The sequence below is a fragment of the Cyprinus carpio genome, chromosome A9, assembly GCF_018340385.1.
Source record: "Cyprinus carpio isolate SPL01 chromosome A9, ASM1834038v1, whole genome shotgun sequence".
NCBI lineage: Eukaryota > Metazoa > Chordata > Actinopteri > Cypriniformes > Cyprinidae > Cyprinus > Cyprinus carpio.
This window is the reverse complement of record NC_056580.1, coordinates 24,082,812-24,098,443: the sequence shown is the minus strand read 5'-3', so window position 1 is coordinate 24,098,443 and position 15,632 is coordinate 24,082,812. Positions and strand designations below refer to the sequence as shown.

The following is a 15,632-nucleotide window of genomic DNA, read 5'->3' as shown; positions in this document are numbered from 1 at the left end:
TGGCTTGGTGGCGCTCTCCTCTGTCATTTATGAGCCTTGTTCTTATTCTGAGTGTGTACTAGGCACAGTTGCCTTGAACCGAGCCTTAGCGCGATTATCCCCCCTCCCCCACTGGCCTGCGCTCACACCTGCACAAAATATTCCGGCCGGAACGCGCTTATGTCCTGTACGAGATAACAGGGAGAAAACCTTTTTCGCTAATAGACTGCCTAATAAATGTATCATTTATGCCATGCAGCCATTTTCACTTGCATGTATCAGATGATCATTACGGAGGCAGTTAATGAAAGAATTTGACGTTGTGATGTTAACGAAAGAATTATGCAGCTTTACTCGCAAACTACAATTCCTGTTCATCAATAAGGTGAGAAGTAGACCCGTTATAAACCTAAATATACTTAATTGAAAAGTGTACTGTAGTAGTAATAGATGTTTGCAGTCATAATGATGACAGTAGTGCACAAATAGTAGTAAAATAGTAGCTGTTCTGTATCCGGCCCAAATGAATCATGCTCTGGCCCACCTCTTCCAAGTGGGCCAGGGACGGCCAAACGAACCGTACCCAGGCGCAGTACAGAGCATTCACACTAGTCAAACAAACTGGGCATTGGGGGTCAAACGCTCGGGTACAGTTCTGATCGCCTAGTGTGAGTACATCCTGAGTTCTTATGTGAGTGCCAGTGTTTGGGGACAATGCTTTGCATTAGTTCCTCTAGATAATCCTGCTCATATGGTCTCTTGGGTCTTGAGCTGAGGAGAAACTGCATAAAACACTATGGCTGTCAGGAGACTACCTGTTCCAGATTGTAGCACATTGTGTTTCAGGCATTAAAGGGATCATAACTTTTTTTTTTCTCCTCTGAGGTCCCACTAACAATGTTATTTTGCATTTAAAACAGTTGTAATGTAGTTTAAAGCCAGAAGCATACTCAGCAGAAGTATGCAGATGCTTGACAATCCAGTGCTAGCACATGGTCCTGTTGAACTTTTGTGTTGAAATGCTGGTAACAAACCTCAGTACACAAATGGTTGATGGTTACTTTCTGATGTCTTATAATGCTGCTTAAGGATGTAACAATTCACTCAACTCACGATTCGATTCACGATTTTGAAAGTGAAAGTGACGTGACATACAGCCAAGTATGGTGACCCATACTCGGAATTCGTGCTCTGCTTTTAACTCATCCAAAGTGCACACACATAGCAGTGAACACACACACACCGTGAACACACACCCGGAGCAGTGGGCAGCCATTTATGCTGCGGCACCCGGGGAGCAGTTGGGGGTTCGGTGCCTTGCTAAAGGGCACCTCAGTCGCTGTACATTCACTCCCCCACCTACAATTCCTGCCGGCCCGAGACTCGAACTTGCAACCCTTGGATTGCAAGTCCAACACTCTAACTGTTAGGCCAAGACTTCCCCTCAACGTGCTGGACTTTTATTTTTAAACAAAATATTTAAGACAAATTATGAATAAAATGTGTCCTTTTATTATTGCTTGGACAAAATGCTGTACATTTCTTTGTGAAATTATAATATAACTATAATAATATACTAATATAGCACTTGCATATTATTGCTCTTTTGTTGGTTTTGATTGCTTCTATTGTCCTCATTTGTAAGTAGCTTTGGATAAAAGTGTTTGCTAAATGACAAAATTTAAATAGAATGCAAATGTAAATAACAAAACTAAATTGAAAATTTAAAACAAGCCCCAAATAAAAAATAAATAAATAACACAAAATAAATCTCTTCATATAAACAAAATAAGGCTTTGTCTGTTCTCATTCCATTTTAAATTAGAGGCAACCACTGCATTTTAATCATGATCCAAACAAAGATGCTGCATACATGCAACATGAGCAGTTTTTAATCTAAATTAGATTGTATAATTTAGAAATTTTGAAGCAAAAACAGAATGGTTTGACCTTAGTTTTGTGAAACGATACATAAAAATGTCTGCATGAAACAACAGATGAGACTGAGACGCAGATTCACTCTCTGCCAGCAGGTGCCGCTTAAAGCGTTTCCTTGGTTTCTGCTGTAAACTAAGCAGTGCTACACTTATGAACTTTAATATGCATTATACAGAGGCAAGATGAAAATAAAATAAAAAAAAAATCCATCTAAACTTTTGTAAAGACAATAACTTCGCATCAGACATGCATTCATATAAACTCCTACACTTAAATGAATCACGATTTGTTTAGCATCTCAAACGATTTGAATCGTCTCACATTTGAATCAATTTTCAACCGGCTTGTGGTTAATCGTTACATCCCTAATGCTGCTGTATGCATGTAGACTTGAACATGCTCAGCAACATACACTTCAAATTGTTGCTCAGTCATAAGAGTAGCTAACCTGACTGAGAAGCACTATAGCACCCTTTACATAGATGCAGTGTCATCTTTTTATATATCAGTAATTTTTTTGTTTTTGTCATTTTTTTCTTTTTAAATGACTAGTATTTTTTAGTTTTAGTACTTCAACTTAAACTAAATGAAGATGAGAAATTTTGACAACTAGATGAAATATAACTTTTATCCTTATCTAGCAACTTATTTCAAGTAACACATTTTTTTTTTGTCTTTGGTTTAACTCTGAAATATTTCTATGTAATTTTATTTTTCATATATTCAATTACTACATTTATTACTTGTGGTACAACAACATTTATTATTGATGTGCTGCATTTCACCCCCCCCCCCCCCCCCCCCCAAAAAAAAAAGAAATATCAAAGAAAATAACTTTTTCATGGTATGACTCCTTTGTACCAAACACATCATCAGCCACTATACTGTTTTTAGATGTACTCGCATTTGTCACTTTTGTCAGATATCTCATTGATTATAATGTGAAGGTTCAAGAGCTTCCTGTCATTGAGATCAGACAGTGTGAGCTGTGTGTCGTTTATTCTTTAGTTCCGTTGCTGTGATCAGATGAGCTTAGCTGTGTTAATTGCTTCATCAAAGAAGCCTGTGAATTAAAATGACTCTGCAGAGAACAAGTGCTCTTGACCTCTGGAGGGAGACATATCATATGACACAAGCTTCAGCCAGTCTCTGTCCTGTGTAACTGTACAGAGTTTTTCTTCTCTTTATTTAGAACAAGAGAAAGTCACCATTTTCGACCAGACAGAGGTGAACTTGGTTGCATTCCGTCGAACGATTTACCTCGCCATCCAGTCAAGGTGAGTGTGTGCGTCATGTGATCCAATGGTTCTGTGTCGTCTTCCTGGCTTCTGTCAGCAGAATGGAAGCAGCTCTAAAAGCCACCAGAAATAGCCTGTGCAAAGATTGTTTTGGATGAAACAGAAAAACAACCTAAATTTGAGATCCCATGTGTAGGGACAAGGCTGTTTTTCTTGTTTTTGAACCGAAGTCTCTGAGGGCCGCCACATGCAGATTGAATTAAGAACGTTTCAGATTAGCTGTTTTTAATTGAATTTCACCGGCACGGAGCAGCAGAAGTGCCGTCACGGATCAGAAATTGCTGAGGTGAAGGACTTCAAAATTAGTTATCCTTTGATATCAAGAGGATTTGAAAAATGTTTAAACAATAATTCAGGGGCTGATTGACGAGAGTAGGAGGAAGGCAGGATGAGTCTGTTTCTCTCAGTATCACAGAACCATTTTTGAAGTTTAAATCAGAGGTGCTGTCTGACTTCACACTCTTATAATGATGAGTCCTGAGACCGGGAATCTTTGCAAAATTGTCTACACTGGATGCGACGAAGCGACTGTAGCAAATGATTTTAACTTTGCGTCAGCACTTCATAAATAGTACAAGGCATCAGTTTACTGTCTGAGATTTGTCGCGTCACATTGTGCCACATCCAGTGTAGACAGCATCACTGATTATAATGGGTTCTATTGTCTTTTGTCAAATTGTGTTGCGCTGCTCGCATCCTGTATAGATGCTGTGTTAAGCAAACTTAATGGTTTTATAAAAAGTGCTTTAAAATAATCACAATGTGGCTTAATTTTGTATCACCTGCAAAATCACTGTGAATCTAGCATGAATATTCATGCATCTCTTGCAGGCACCAGGTCACACTCCGCTCTGTGTGTGCACTCAGAAGCATCCTCACAGCTTCACTTTTCCACTTCTATTGACCTGAAGCTTTAAAAAGGCTTCTATTGCAGAGAATGTTTGAAAGCTAAACCTCTCAGCGCCTCAGGGCTGCCGAGCACTCGCACGTTAAAGATGCAGCAGAGGCTGATTCTGTATCAAGAACTTAGTGCAGCCAAAAGCAGGCTTTGCATGCGTACTAACTTTATTTAACCTGTTTTTCTTTAAGTGCATGTACTCTGTATGTGATCACAGCTGTATGGTAACACATCTAACATCTTCATTCACACATTCAACTGCTGTGTAACAAGCTTTTAAATATTTCACCAGTTGGGAGTCACATAGCTTCCTTAATGTCTTTAAACCTGCCTGCTGGCAGCTGGATTCGCCTCTTTAAACAAACCTGGCCGAGGGGTCCCCCAGTGCTGCTGTCCCTCTGTTAACTGCCCTGAGTGCAGAAAGAGGCCAGAGCTAAAAGAGAGAGGCACTACAAAGGTTCTTACTCTGCGTTTCTACAAACTGCCTTTGAGGATTGGATGAAACTGATTTGGCCCACAAATCCCCTGCCCGGAGGCGAGGCGAGTGTATGGACAAGAAAAAGTATGACCCAGTAGGAAATTAGATTAGCCCCAGCTATTTTTCTGTTAAAATTAAGTGCATTGGTTTTGTGGCACAACCCTGTGATTCCCATTGTGAGGTTTTCTTTTTATATATAGAAGAAAAGAAATGACTGGAAGAGAGTGGAAAGCAGTGTCTGTAAGCTTGGGCATTTTGACATTGTCATACACTACTTTTCAAACATTTGGGGGCAGTAAGATTGTTGTAATGTTTTAGAAAGAAGTGTCTTATACTCACCATTTATTTGATTAAAAAAAAAAAAAAAAAACTGTAATATTGAGAAATATTGCAATTTAAAATAGCGTTTAAATTGTAATATATTTTAAAATGCATTTTTTTCCTGTGATGCAAAACCGAAATTTCAGCATCATTACTCTTGATTGTCACATGATCCTTCAGAAATCATTGTAATATGCTGATTTTTTTTTGGGGGGGGGGGGGCAGCTTTACTTTTTTCTGGATTCTTTTTGATGAATATAAAGTTCAAAGCGCAGCATTTATTTTAAAATAGAAATCTTGTGTAACATTACAAATATCTTGACTGTCGTTTTTGATCAATTTAATAAATATTTTGATGAAAAATTGATACTTTTGAATAAAAAACTTACTGACCTCAAAGTTTTGAACAAACTTGTATGATCAGGAACATTTATTAAAATAGTAAATGGGGTGTTTTTGTTGTTGTTGTTGTCCTGGGGGCTAAATGTGCACCATGGGGACCTGTAGTGTCAAGTCAAACCATCACGTCCCTCTCTTTTTGTCTGCCCCTGCCCTTTGAAGTGGTCACGGCAAAGCATTCAAACATTGTGAAACTAACTGATAGATGCAGAATGTCTGAAAGAGATGTGAGACTAATGACCATTGCTTTAGTTTGCTTTGCACTGGCAACGAGTAGAAAGACTTAATTAACCACACCATGTTTAATTTAAATGCCAGTGTTGAGTTAAACATAATTGGTATAGCACATACATGAATTTTCTATTTATTTTTATTTCATTTTGGAGACCTGTTTCTTGATAATTTTGACAGATTCAAACATCAAACCTTTACCTTTATATATATATATATATATATATATATATATATATTATATATATATATATATATATATATATATATATATATATATATATATATATATATATATATCATTTTTTTTTTTTTTTTTTTTTTTTTGGAGACCTGAGGATGTTCCTTGACTAATGCATACATCAGACTTTTTCCTTTATATGATTTTGTTTTTATTTGATTTGATTTTGTTTTTCGTTTTAATTTAATTTAATTTTATTTATTTGTTAGGAATCAGTTTCTTGAGTTGTCTTGATTCATTATAAGGAAATCATCATGAGTTTTTTGCTTGTATTTTTGCCCTTAAGTCTTTACTTAATTTATTTTATATTTCATTTGATTTTAGAGACCTGTTTAGAGTCATCTGACTGATTTATACATCAAACCTTTTTTTATTTAATTTTGTTTATTTTTAATTGTATTATTTTGAAAACCTATTTCTGGACCATGAGCGTATGCTTTCGGTAGTATAAATAAAAGTAGTCCGCGTCTGTGCTGTCCGTGTACGCGTCCGGATTGCTCATGCAGAAAGTATAACACAGGCTTTAGTCTGAACTTAAACCTTAGACTGCTTAAGATAGAAAGCCTCATTTCTCTTTATAGCGGACATATTTTGTAATATCATTTGGATATTAGGACTGTGTTGTTATTCTGATCATGGTGTTCCCTTTGTTAACCTTCAACAGATGACGCCCTCTGGTGCTGTGATAGTTTTGCTTAATTTGAATGCAGTCTGGTTCATATTTAATACATATTACATTTGATTTATTATGTGCTGCAGTTGCATTTAATATATTAAAATTATATGCATATCACGGGATCTGCTTAAACTCAATGTGTTATATTTCATTAGCACATTAGATGCAGAAGGTGACGTTTTCATGTTTTATTTTCACAGCTTGGACTTCGAAGAATGCGCCCACAAGTTGATAAAAATGGATTTCCCCGAGAGCCAGACGGTATGTAAATAATCACTGCTGTTCTCTCTAAAATCCTGCAGGTCTGTGTTGCGTTCCGTGTCCCTGCAAATAGCTGTTTATCGGAAGCTTTTAACTTAATCTAAATATTTGTTTTCAGTCTCAGAGGTAATTTGTGCCTTTGTGGTCACTTGGGAAGCATTTGTCATGTTAATATCCTTGTTTTGCGGTTTCACAGTGGGGAAAAAATGGCTGTTTTGGCTAATGGCAACTGGGTGTTCCCTCCTGTTTAACTGATCAAATGTCTTTCTCCAGAAATGGCCTGTTTGTGATTGTCACCCTGCTGTTTTATATACAGTGCCAGCAGCTCCTCAGTTTGATGGAAATTCCTGTATTTGTCAGCACCTGAGCTGTGCTTTGCAAGTCTGCCATTACATCACAGGACTAGGGCTGGGTGATATGTTGAATATTTACATTATCTCTCTAGCAGTTTTCCCAACAGATCATTTATAGACTTTTAGATGAATTTAACAATCCCTTTTCTCTTCACTATGAGCATTGATAACATAAGCAGATATATTTATAATAATGATACTAATTATATTTATTTTGTGTTTTAAACATTTAAAACAAGAAAAATGCTACATATGAGTGAATTAAGGATATTTTTCACTGAATAAGAGACTGTTCACACAGAACTGCTTTTCCATTTCTCATTCCACTTGCGCTACTTTTCCATTGTTTTTTCTATATAAACAAAATAGATGGATGTGTTCGAGTGTTGCATTCGCATCTCATGTCTTTTGCAGTGTCACACGCATTCTAAAAAGTAGTGCTTAAAGAGATACTCCACCCCAAAAAGAAAATTTTGTCATTAATCATTAATCGTCTTCGGAATGGCACGGATGATACAGAAGAGCATACGGTGATATGGAGAGACACAGAAGAGACTGTTGACAAAGGAATTGTTGAATAAAGTCGTTATTTTTGTTTTCTTCACTTACAAAAAGTGTCCCGTTGCGTCATATAACCCAGATTCTACGTCTGATGGCAGATGGAGTATTCTGACGAAGACTTTCAAACCTTTTATGGACCTTGACACTGTTATTTACTTGGCAGTCTATGGGACAGTCTCAAGCCTCCCGGTTTTCATCCAGAATATCTTAAATTGTGTTCCGAAGACAAACAGAGCTTTCACGGGTTTGGAACGACATGGGGGTGATTAAGTGATCAGTTAATCAAAGTGATTAATGACAAAATTTTTATTTTGGGGTGGAGTATCCCTTTAAGTTAAAAACGCATCAACAATAATAGTAAATAGACAAGGAAAATAAAACAAAGCATAGCAAACAAACTAATAAAGCTAAGCAAAGCATAGACTTTAAAGGTTAAAAAATTATATATATGAAAATATGGACATTTTTAGTAATTTGTAAATTAAAACAAAAAAAAACTATTTGTAATTATTAGTTTAGCTTTAGTGAAAAAATAGTAACTTTTTATTGTATTTTTCATTTTTTAATTTTAATTTAAAAAATCAATTTAAGCTATTTTAGAACAAAAACATAAATGTTAAGCTATATATCAAGTGTCATTGAATAACTAATATAAATATTCAGATAGATGTGTGGTTTTTAGCTATATTGCTCCTCCCGGGTATTTTGGCTCTCAGCCTGTTAATCAGTCCATTTGACCTTTAAGAGAGATGTGGATTATAACTGGATTCAATCCCCTGGGTCCACTTTGCCTTCTTATTCCAAATATGGATGTTCTTGTTTAGCTTGTGCTGTACAGATAAATATGTATGTTGTCCCTGGAGTATATATGTAATGTCAACAAAAATGCATTGCAGGGATCATCGTGTTTTTTCTGCCTTTTGAAATGACTTCTGCTTAGACAAACTGTATCAAATAAGATGGAATTTTAAAAAAGTCCCGAAATAGAATGGAGTCCCCTCACCCTCACCACTGCATCTGCTGCTTTTGGCCATTTGAGAAAAGAGCCAGTGAGGTGCACAAGATGGAAACATTGTGTTTGCAGGCCTGAAGGAGATTGTGTAACAGGGGTAGCATCCTACAAATGCCTTCTTTATTGCATCGCTCCAGTCCTCTGCACAGGCTCAGGAGCGGGAGCAGGTCAGGATGGGGAGAGGAATCTATTCACTTCCCAGCATACAAACACATGTCAGCTGTGCTGTGAGTGACATCACTACAGCCCACTGTCACCTCCAAATAAATCTTCCATGTCTTTGCAATAAGATTTTTTTCTGTTGTTGCCAGTAGTTCAGTTTGAAGTTCCCTTGCCAATATTTTAAGTCCACATCAAAAATGCCAAATTTACTTTATTTTCTGTCAGCCCCCCACAAATTCAATCCTAAATTAAATAATTGCATATTTTCAGTTTACTGTGAGTCCGAAATGCTTAGTATCTGTTTTTACATTTACTAACATTATTAAAATCAAAAGGCCTACCTGTTAATATTAGGGCTGTCAAATGATTAATCACGATTAATCACATCCAAAATAAAAGTTTTGTTTACATAATATATGTATGTGTACAGGGTATATTTATTATGTATATATAAATACACACACACAAATTATATATTTAGAAAATATTTACATGTATATACATTTATATATTTATATTCTTATATTTTATATTATATATAAATAGATTTAATATATAAACATAACATATTCTTCTTAAATATATACATGCATGTGTGTGTATTTATATATACATAATAAATATACACAGTATGCACACATATATTATGTAAACAAAACTTTTATTTTGGATGTGATTAATCGTGATTAATCATTTGACAGCCCTAGTTAATATTATTTCATGGCTGTGAGCTAACATGAACCAACAAAACAGTTGTATTTTTATTAACTAACATTACAAAAATATAAATAATAAATACTGTAACAAATGTTTTATTAATTGTTAGTTTGTTAGTTAATTGATTAAATAATGTTGGCTAATAGGACCTTTTTATTTAATTATATAAATATATCTTTACAAATTTATATTCATACTTCTATTTATACTATGGCTACTTTACTGTTAATGTATATATACATATATTTAGAATATTGTTAAAATTCTTATGATCAGTTTTTTTGCTTTGTTTTCTGTACATTGTTTAGAAACATTAGCAAATTGATAAGACTGTTCTACTGAGCTGATAAGGCAGCTTATACATGATTTAAATCAAGAAATAAATACTTGTGTAAATGATTACATCATTGCAAGGAAGTGCTCGTGTTTGCCAGTTTGTTAGCGGTGGGATGTACTCAGATCTGTCTCTGAAGCCAGAATTGGCAGAACATGGCTCATGTTCAGACCTACCACAGCCCTCTGCGTCATCGGACACACACACACACACACACACACACACACACACACACACACACACACACACACACACACACACACAAAAACAAACCTCAAACCCCCCAGTGTCTGTGCAGCATGAGGAAACACGTCAACTACTCTTAACACGGAAACACGTCAACTACTCTACCCTTAACATCACTATTTGATAAATAAGTTATTATTGGAACTAGACATCTGAAACGGGGATTCTGAAAGTGATTTGTTTTTAGTCGTATGATTGATGTACTGTGGCACATGTATCTTTAAAGGTTGTTCATTTTAATGAGACACAACGAACGCAGTCCCTTGTTTAGAGCTCGATTTAACATCATGGCATGTGCTGTGTTTCTTTCACACATATGGGTTCACGTCCTTGGAACCCACTGCGTTTTGTCCCTCCTGAGTTGTCGCACCAGAATAAACCGTCCTTGAGTTTTTAGCGATGGCTGTTTCTGCCCAGTGATCTGGCTTTGCTCCTAAATTGCAGGGTTCCCACAGTCATGGAAAACCTGAAAATATAAGGGAATTTTAAAATGGTTTTTCCAGGACTGCAAAAGTCTTGGTGATAATCAGAGCTTGAAAATGTATGGAAATTGATGAATTATGTTTTTTTTTTCTAGTTTTTGATTAATCTGAATAATTAGTGATTCAGTCTGAATTTGAATGGTTATTATTTATTGAATTTACCTATTCCCTTATCTGTTTTCTTTCATTTTTTTTAATTGAAATTTATTAGGCAAAAAGTGAATGTTACACCCAATTTGCATAGCTGCAATTCCAGGCTGAACATTTAGTCTTAGCATTTGTTGTCATTAATAAGATAAGGAACTTTTCTATTTGAGGAAAATCCCTCTGGATGAGGTCATTCGCGTTCATATGTTTTAAAGATAACTATAAAAAGGTGGTGTGTAGCTTTAAATTCCGTACAGCTGCTACTGATTGGCAGGTGCCTCTGTTAGGGTGGACTTTGTTTATAGTCTGCAAGAAGTCCACCACATGTTTGGTTTCCAGTTTCCACACAAGATGTTGACGAGCTTTACAGAGCTGAAGACCTACACTGAACTTATGTGGAATTGGAACTCCCATCATTCCCAAAGTTCTACATGACTTCTGTCCCTTTGTGTGTTTAACTGTTTGACCAATTTGTTGATTGTCTACTTTCAATTACCAGTAAGGGTATATAGTACCCTTAGCTTCATTTAACATACACGTACCGTGTTTTCTGTTTGCAAAAATGTTGTTAAAAACCATCTAACAAACACTATTGCTCAAAATTTTGGGGTTTGCAAGATTAAAAAAAATATATATCTTTTTAGTCTCTTCTGCTCACCAAGGCTGCATTTTTTTTTTTTTTTTTTTTTTTTTTTTTTTTTTTTTTTTTACATTTTAAATGTCTTTAAAGTTACTTTTGTTCAATTTAATGAATTCATGCTGAATAAAATTAATAACTAAAAAAAAAAATAAGAATCTTACTGACCCCAAACTTTTAAACAGTAGTTCAACATTAGGTCAGGCCACAACTTCTAGTGGAAGAAGAAACTTGGGAGCCTCATTTTCATTCACGTCACATTATTCTGTCTGCTCTGAGGTCCATGAAGCTGAGATGATTCACTCTTATTCAGCCTTCAGTTTAAAGGGATCATTTCATACTTCACTCTCAGAAAAGTGAAAGCCAGACCTTGGTGTCTAAAAATATAGATGGTTTAACTTGCTGTGTTGATGTTTACATTGAAATGTTGAGGGCAGAAGGTATTGAAAACATCACAGCCAGTTTCATAATTTCCTTTTCAGAAGAGGATTGTAAAATGTTTCATAGTGCACACTTTCAACAAGGTTTGAGTAAAAATTAGCAAAGGCAATGACAATTGATGCTAAGCAGCTGTCAGGCAGTGGAGTCAATGGCGCGATTATTACTCTTGTGAGCAATAAACACATCACAAGTGCAGAATGAATCATGGGACTTCACAGATGGCCTGTTCATTTTTCAGCCACATTTCTGCCTCCGCCAGCCTCAGCCACATGGAGTACGAACGTATGGATTGAGTGCATCAGACTGAATCACAATGACATTCAGTTAGCAGATAGATAATTCAGCTGCATGAGACACTAATCGAATAATGATTCATTTCACAAAGAGCTTCTGCTGCCGTTGTGTTTGTTACTGAGCAAAAATGCATTAAGAGCAGAGAGGGATTTGGATAAACGTTCGGTATTTCGTTTATTTGGTGTGTCTTCTAGTATTTATAATAGCTTTCCTCTGTGGTCTGTTTTCATTTATGATAAATTTCCTCAGATTATCTCTAGATGAAGAAATGTAAGTCTCTTTTTATTATTATTATTATTATTATTATTATTTATTTTTTTTTACGTCAGAACAATATTAAGTCAGAAGAAACTGGATGTTGTTTTGGGGCATTGCTGTGTGTTTGCTGGGACATTGTAGGTGGTTGCTTACTTGCCTGAGTTAAAAGTCCATCCTTAACCCTCTGGAGTCGATTCACGCATATGCACATGTTCAGGCATCTTCTCCTGATAACCCCGAAAAAACTTCAATTACACTTTCAGTTTTGATCGTACAGATAAGAGCATTATATTAATAATCACAATATAGCTATTTTTTATTTTATCTTTGTTATTATAAATAAGAACAGATGCAAAAAAACAAACAAAAAAACAGTAGAACACATATAAGAAACAAATACTGCTTTTAATTCTTCTTTTTTTTTTCTTTTACATGTAAACAAAAGCATTCATTTACATTACATTTATGCATTTAGCAGACGCTTTTATCCAAAGCGACTTACAGTGCATTCAGGCTAACATTATTTACCTAACGTGTTCCCTGGGAATCGAACCCACAACCTTTTGCGCTGCTAACACAATGCTCTACCACTGAGCCACAGAAACAACATTCAAGTAAGAAAAGCAAATAAAAAAAAAGGTTGTTTAATAAAAAATAATTAAAATTAAAAATATATTTTCTTTTATTGTTAGATTCAAATTAAAGAGTCAGCCTATATTAAGACCTAGTGTAATGCACGGCTCTAATATAGTTACACATCAGATGTTTTCCCCCAACAGTTCCCCAAACGTTCATACTTAATGTAAATACTTAAATACTGTATATTTATTGGGATTTTGTGTTTCGGATGACAGCCAGCGTGAGAAGAGAGTGGAGAAAAAAAAAAAAACCTTACAAATAAAGGTAATTAAACATCTAAAATTATTATCTGGAGCATTGGGATCACTAGACGAAAACTCATTTTTGTGAAAACCTCAAAGTCAGCCAAATTTGACATTTTTCACTTGTTTTGCCTGTAGCTCGTAATTAGCCCATCCACATTCCGACTCATTTTGCCAGCAAGGGTCACATTTGTATTGTAAGTGTATTACTTATGGCTAGGGGTATGTTCAAATACCTAACCCTCAGTATGATTCCAAAACCAGAAAAAATGTTATGCAGAGATATGTGTGCAAGCATGCATGAGAGTGTTTGGAAGAAGCCATGGGTGCCAGATTTAATTACTATACCGATTAAAAAATATTTTTTTTTAATAATTTTTCATTTTTTTTTTTTTTTTCTCAACACAGTAGCTGTGCTTTTGACATCTTTGTGAAATCACATGTGGGGTATATTTCACACCCGATATGGGGGGAATGGAAAATACATTTCTCCTGCAAAGTGCTCTTTACCTGAGCTTTCACTCCTTGGAGTTATTGATTGAATCCTTCATCTTGCTCTTGACCAAGCAGATATTCAGTCTTACTTTTTCTGCCCGTCCCATTGGTAGATGCGTAAGACTCAGGCCGCACTCATCCATGCAAAATGAAAAAGGTGGCTGAGTTCACTCAATGTCCCACGTGTGCCAGTGATTCAGTCGGGCTGGTTTGTTTGTGAGGTTTCAGCTTCTAATCTTTGGATACTGGGGTTTTAGCAAGAGAATTTTTCTCTTTTTTTTGCTCTCAATATAGAAGTTTTATTGTGTTGTGGATATACTGGAGATAAGTGGTTATTGATTGTCTGGGTGTGAGTCTGGGTTTCAGTCCTTGTGCTGTTTGTTCGATTTGACAGCGCTGCCAATTTCTTTTCAGGGAAAATGAAATAGGCTGACATAGTTTTGAAATTTCTTTAAATAGTTAAAGCCCTTCATTTGTTACTTTTTGTTCTTCATGTGATGCTGCTTTAATAAAAGCTAATGGCGTTTCGTCATTTCTTTTCCATCAGTCTTTGCAGAGCAGATGGCCGGTCATCTGTGGCAACAGTCTTGCTGTGCACAATTACAGATTTCACTTCACAGATGCTCTCCTGCTCTCCCTTCCTCTCATGTCTGTCTTCAGAAATTACTAGTCGGGAAACGCTTCTATCAGCTCTGTGTCAATCACAATACATCCATCATTCTCTGGTTCCTCTAGATGTAATGTATCCAAGCAGAGGGGAGAGGGGTGAAATGTTGCGCTTACAGTGAGGGCATGCGGGAGTACGAGGTGCGAAAAAGGTGTTAAAATAGCTGTTTTGAGCGTGTTATCCCTCTGGTTTGCTGTGTTGGTAGGATCACCACAAAGGGTCACTGTGGGATTCCGGCCCTTTGGGATGAAGAGATTTACCTGACATCTCCCTTGACAGAATCTCTAAAGCTCCACCATGGTTTCTTTGCTTAAGGCAACAGGGATGATGCTAATGAATGATTCACCAATCCCAAAGTGCGGTTTTCTGCTGCTGCTTGGTCTGCTGCACAGTAATGCTGCCGGTGTTATTAGAGCAGTTTAATTAGCAGGGATTTTCCCGTTCATACATGAGGAACAGGTATTAGCTGAGTCAGAGAACCGTAGTTGGATTTCTTCTGGAACTGGAAGCTTTACTGATGGTTGTATTACTAATTCCTGAGAAGTGTTGGGCTCAGAAATAAAAAAAGGCAGACAAATATTGTCATTGTTTACTCACCCCTGTTTCCTTCCAATTTATACACTCTGTCCAAATTTTTTTACAATTTTTATTTAGAAATTTGTACTTTTATTTAGCAAAGAATCAAAAGTGACAGTAAAGGCTTGCATGACCAAATGCAGTAAGGACTTTTGCATCACATTTAAATATTATGCAGCACAACTGTGTAAAAAAAAGAATTTTTCTTGAGACACTAAAAACCGGAGTAATGGCTGCTGGAAATTTAGCTTTGCCATCACAGAAATAAATTTCATTTTAAAACATATTTAAACAGAAAAGTTATTTTAAATAGTAATATTTCACAATGTTACTGTTTTTATGTAGCATGGGACTTTTTCAGAAACCTTTTAAAAAAATCTTAAAAACCCTAGGCTTTTGAACGTTATACATAACCTGGTATATATAATTTTTAGATATGCAGAGTGATCTGTGCCAAATAACACAAATACATATGGGGAGCTGTCAGGTTCCAAAAATGACAGATGCAACATGAAAGCACCAATAAACATTTCAAGTTTTCTAAAATTTAAATCATTCGCCAAAAATCATCCCCTCCCCTTTTCTTTAATGATATCATTCAAAAGGATTTTCTTATCAGTAATCAAGCACAGACTGTAGGCAATTTCAG

At 35.9% G+C, this 15,632-nt stretch overlaps 1 protein-coding gene across 1 annotated transcript in view; it reads left to right on the top strand.

Moving 5' to 3' along the window:
* Positions 1–15,632, top strand: part of LOC109063946 (pre-mRNA-splicing factor CWC22 homolog) — a 39,075-nt gene that overhangs the window by 15,542 nt on the left and 7,901 nt on the right. Inside the window, exons 14-15 of the mRNA XM_042764200.1 lie at positions 3,110–3,194; positions 6,660–6,720. Of these exons, the coding sequence (XP_042620134.1) occupies positions 3,110–3,194; positions 6,660–6,720 (146 nt within the window). The remainder of the gene's footprint in view (positions 1–3,109; positions 3,195–6,659; positions 6,721–15,632) is intronic.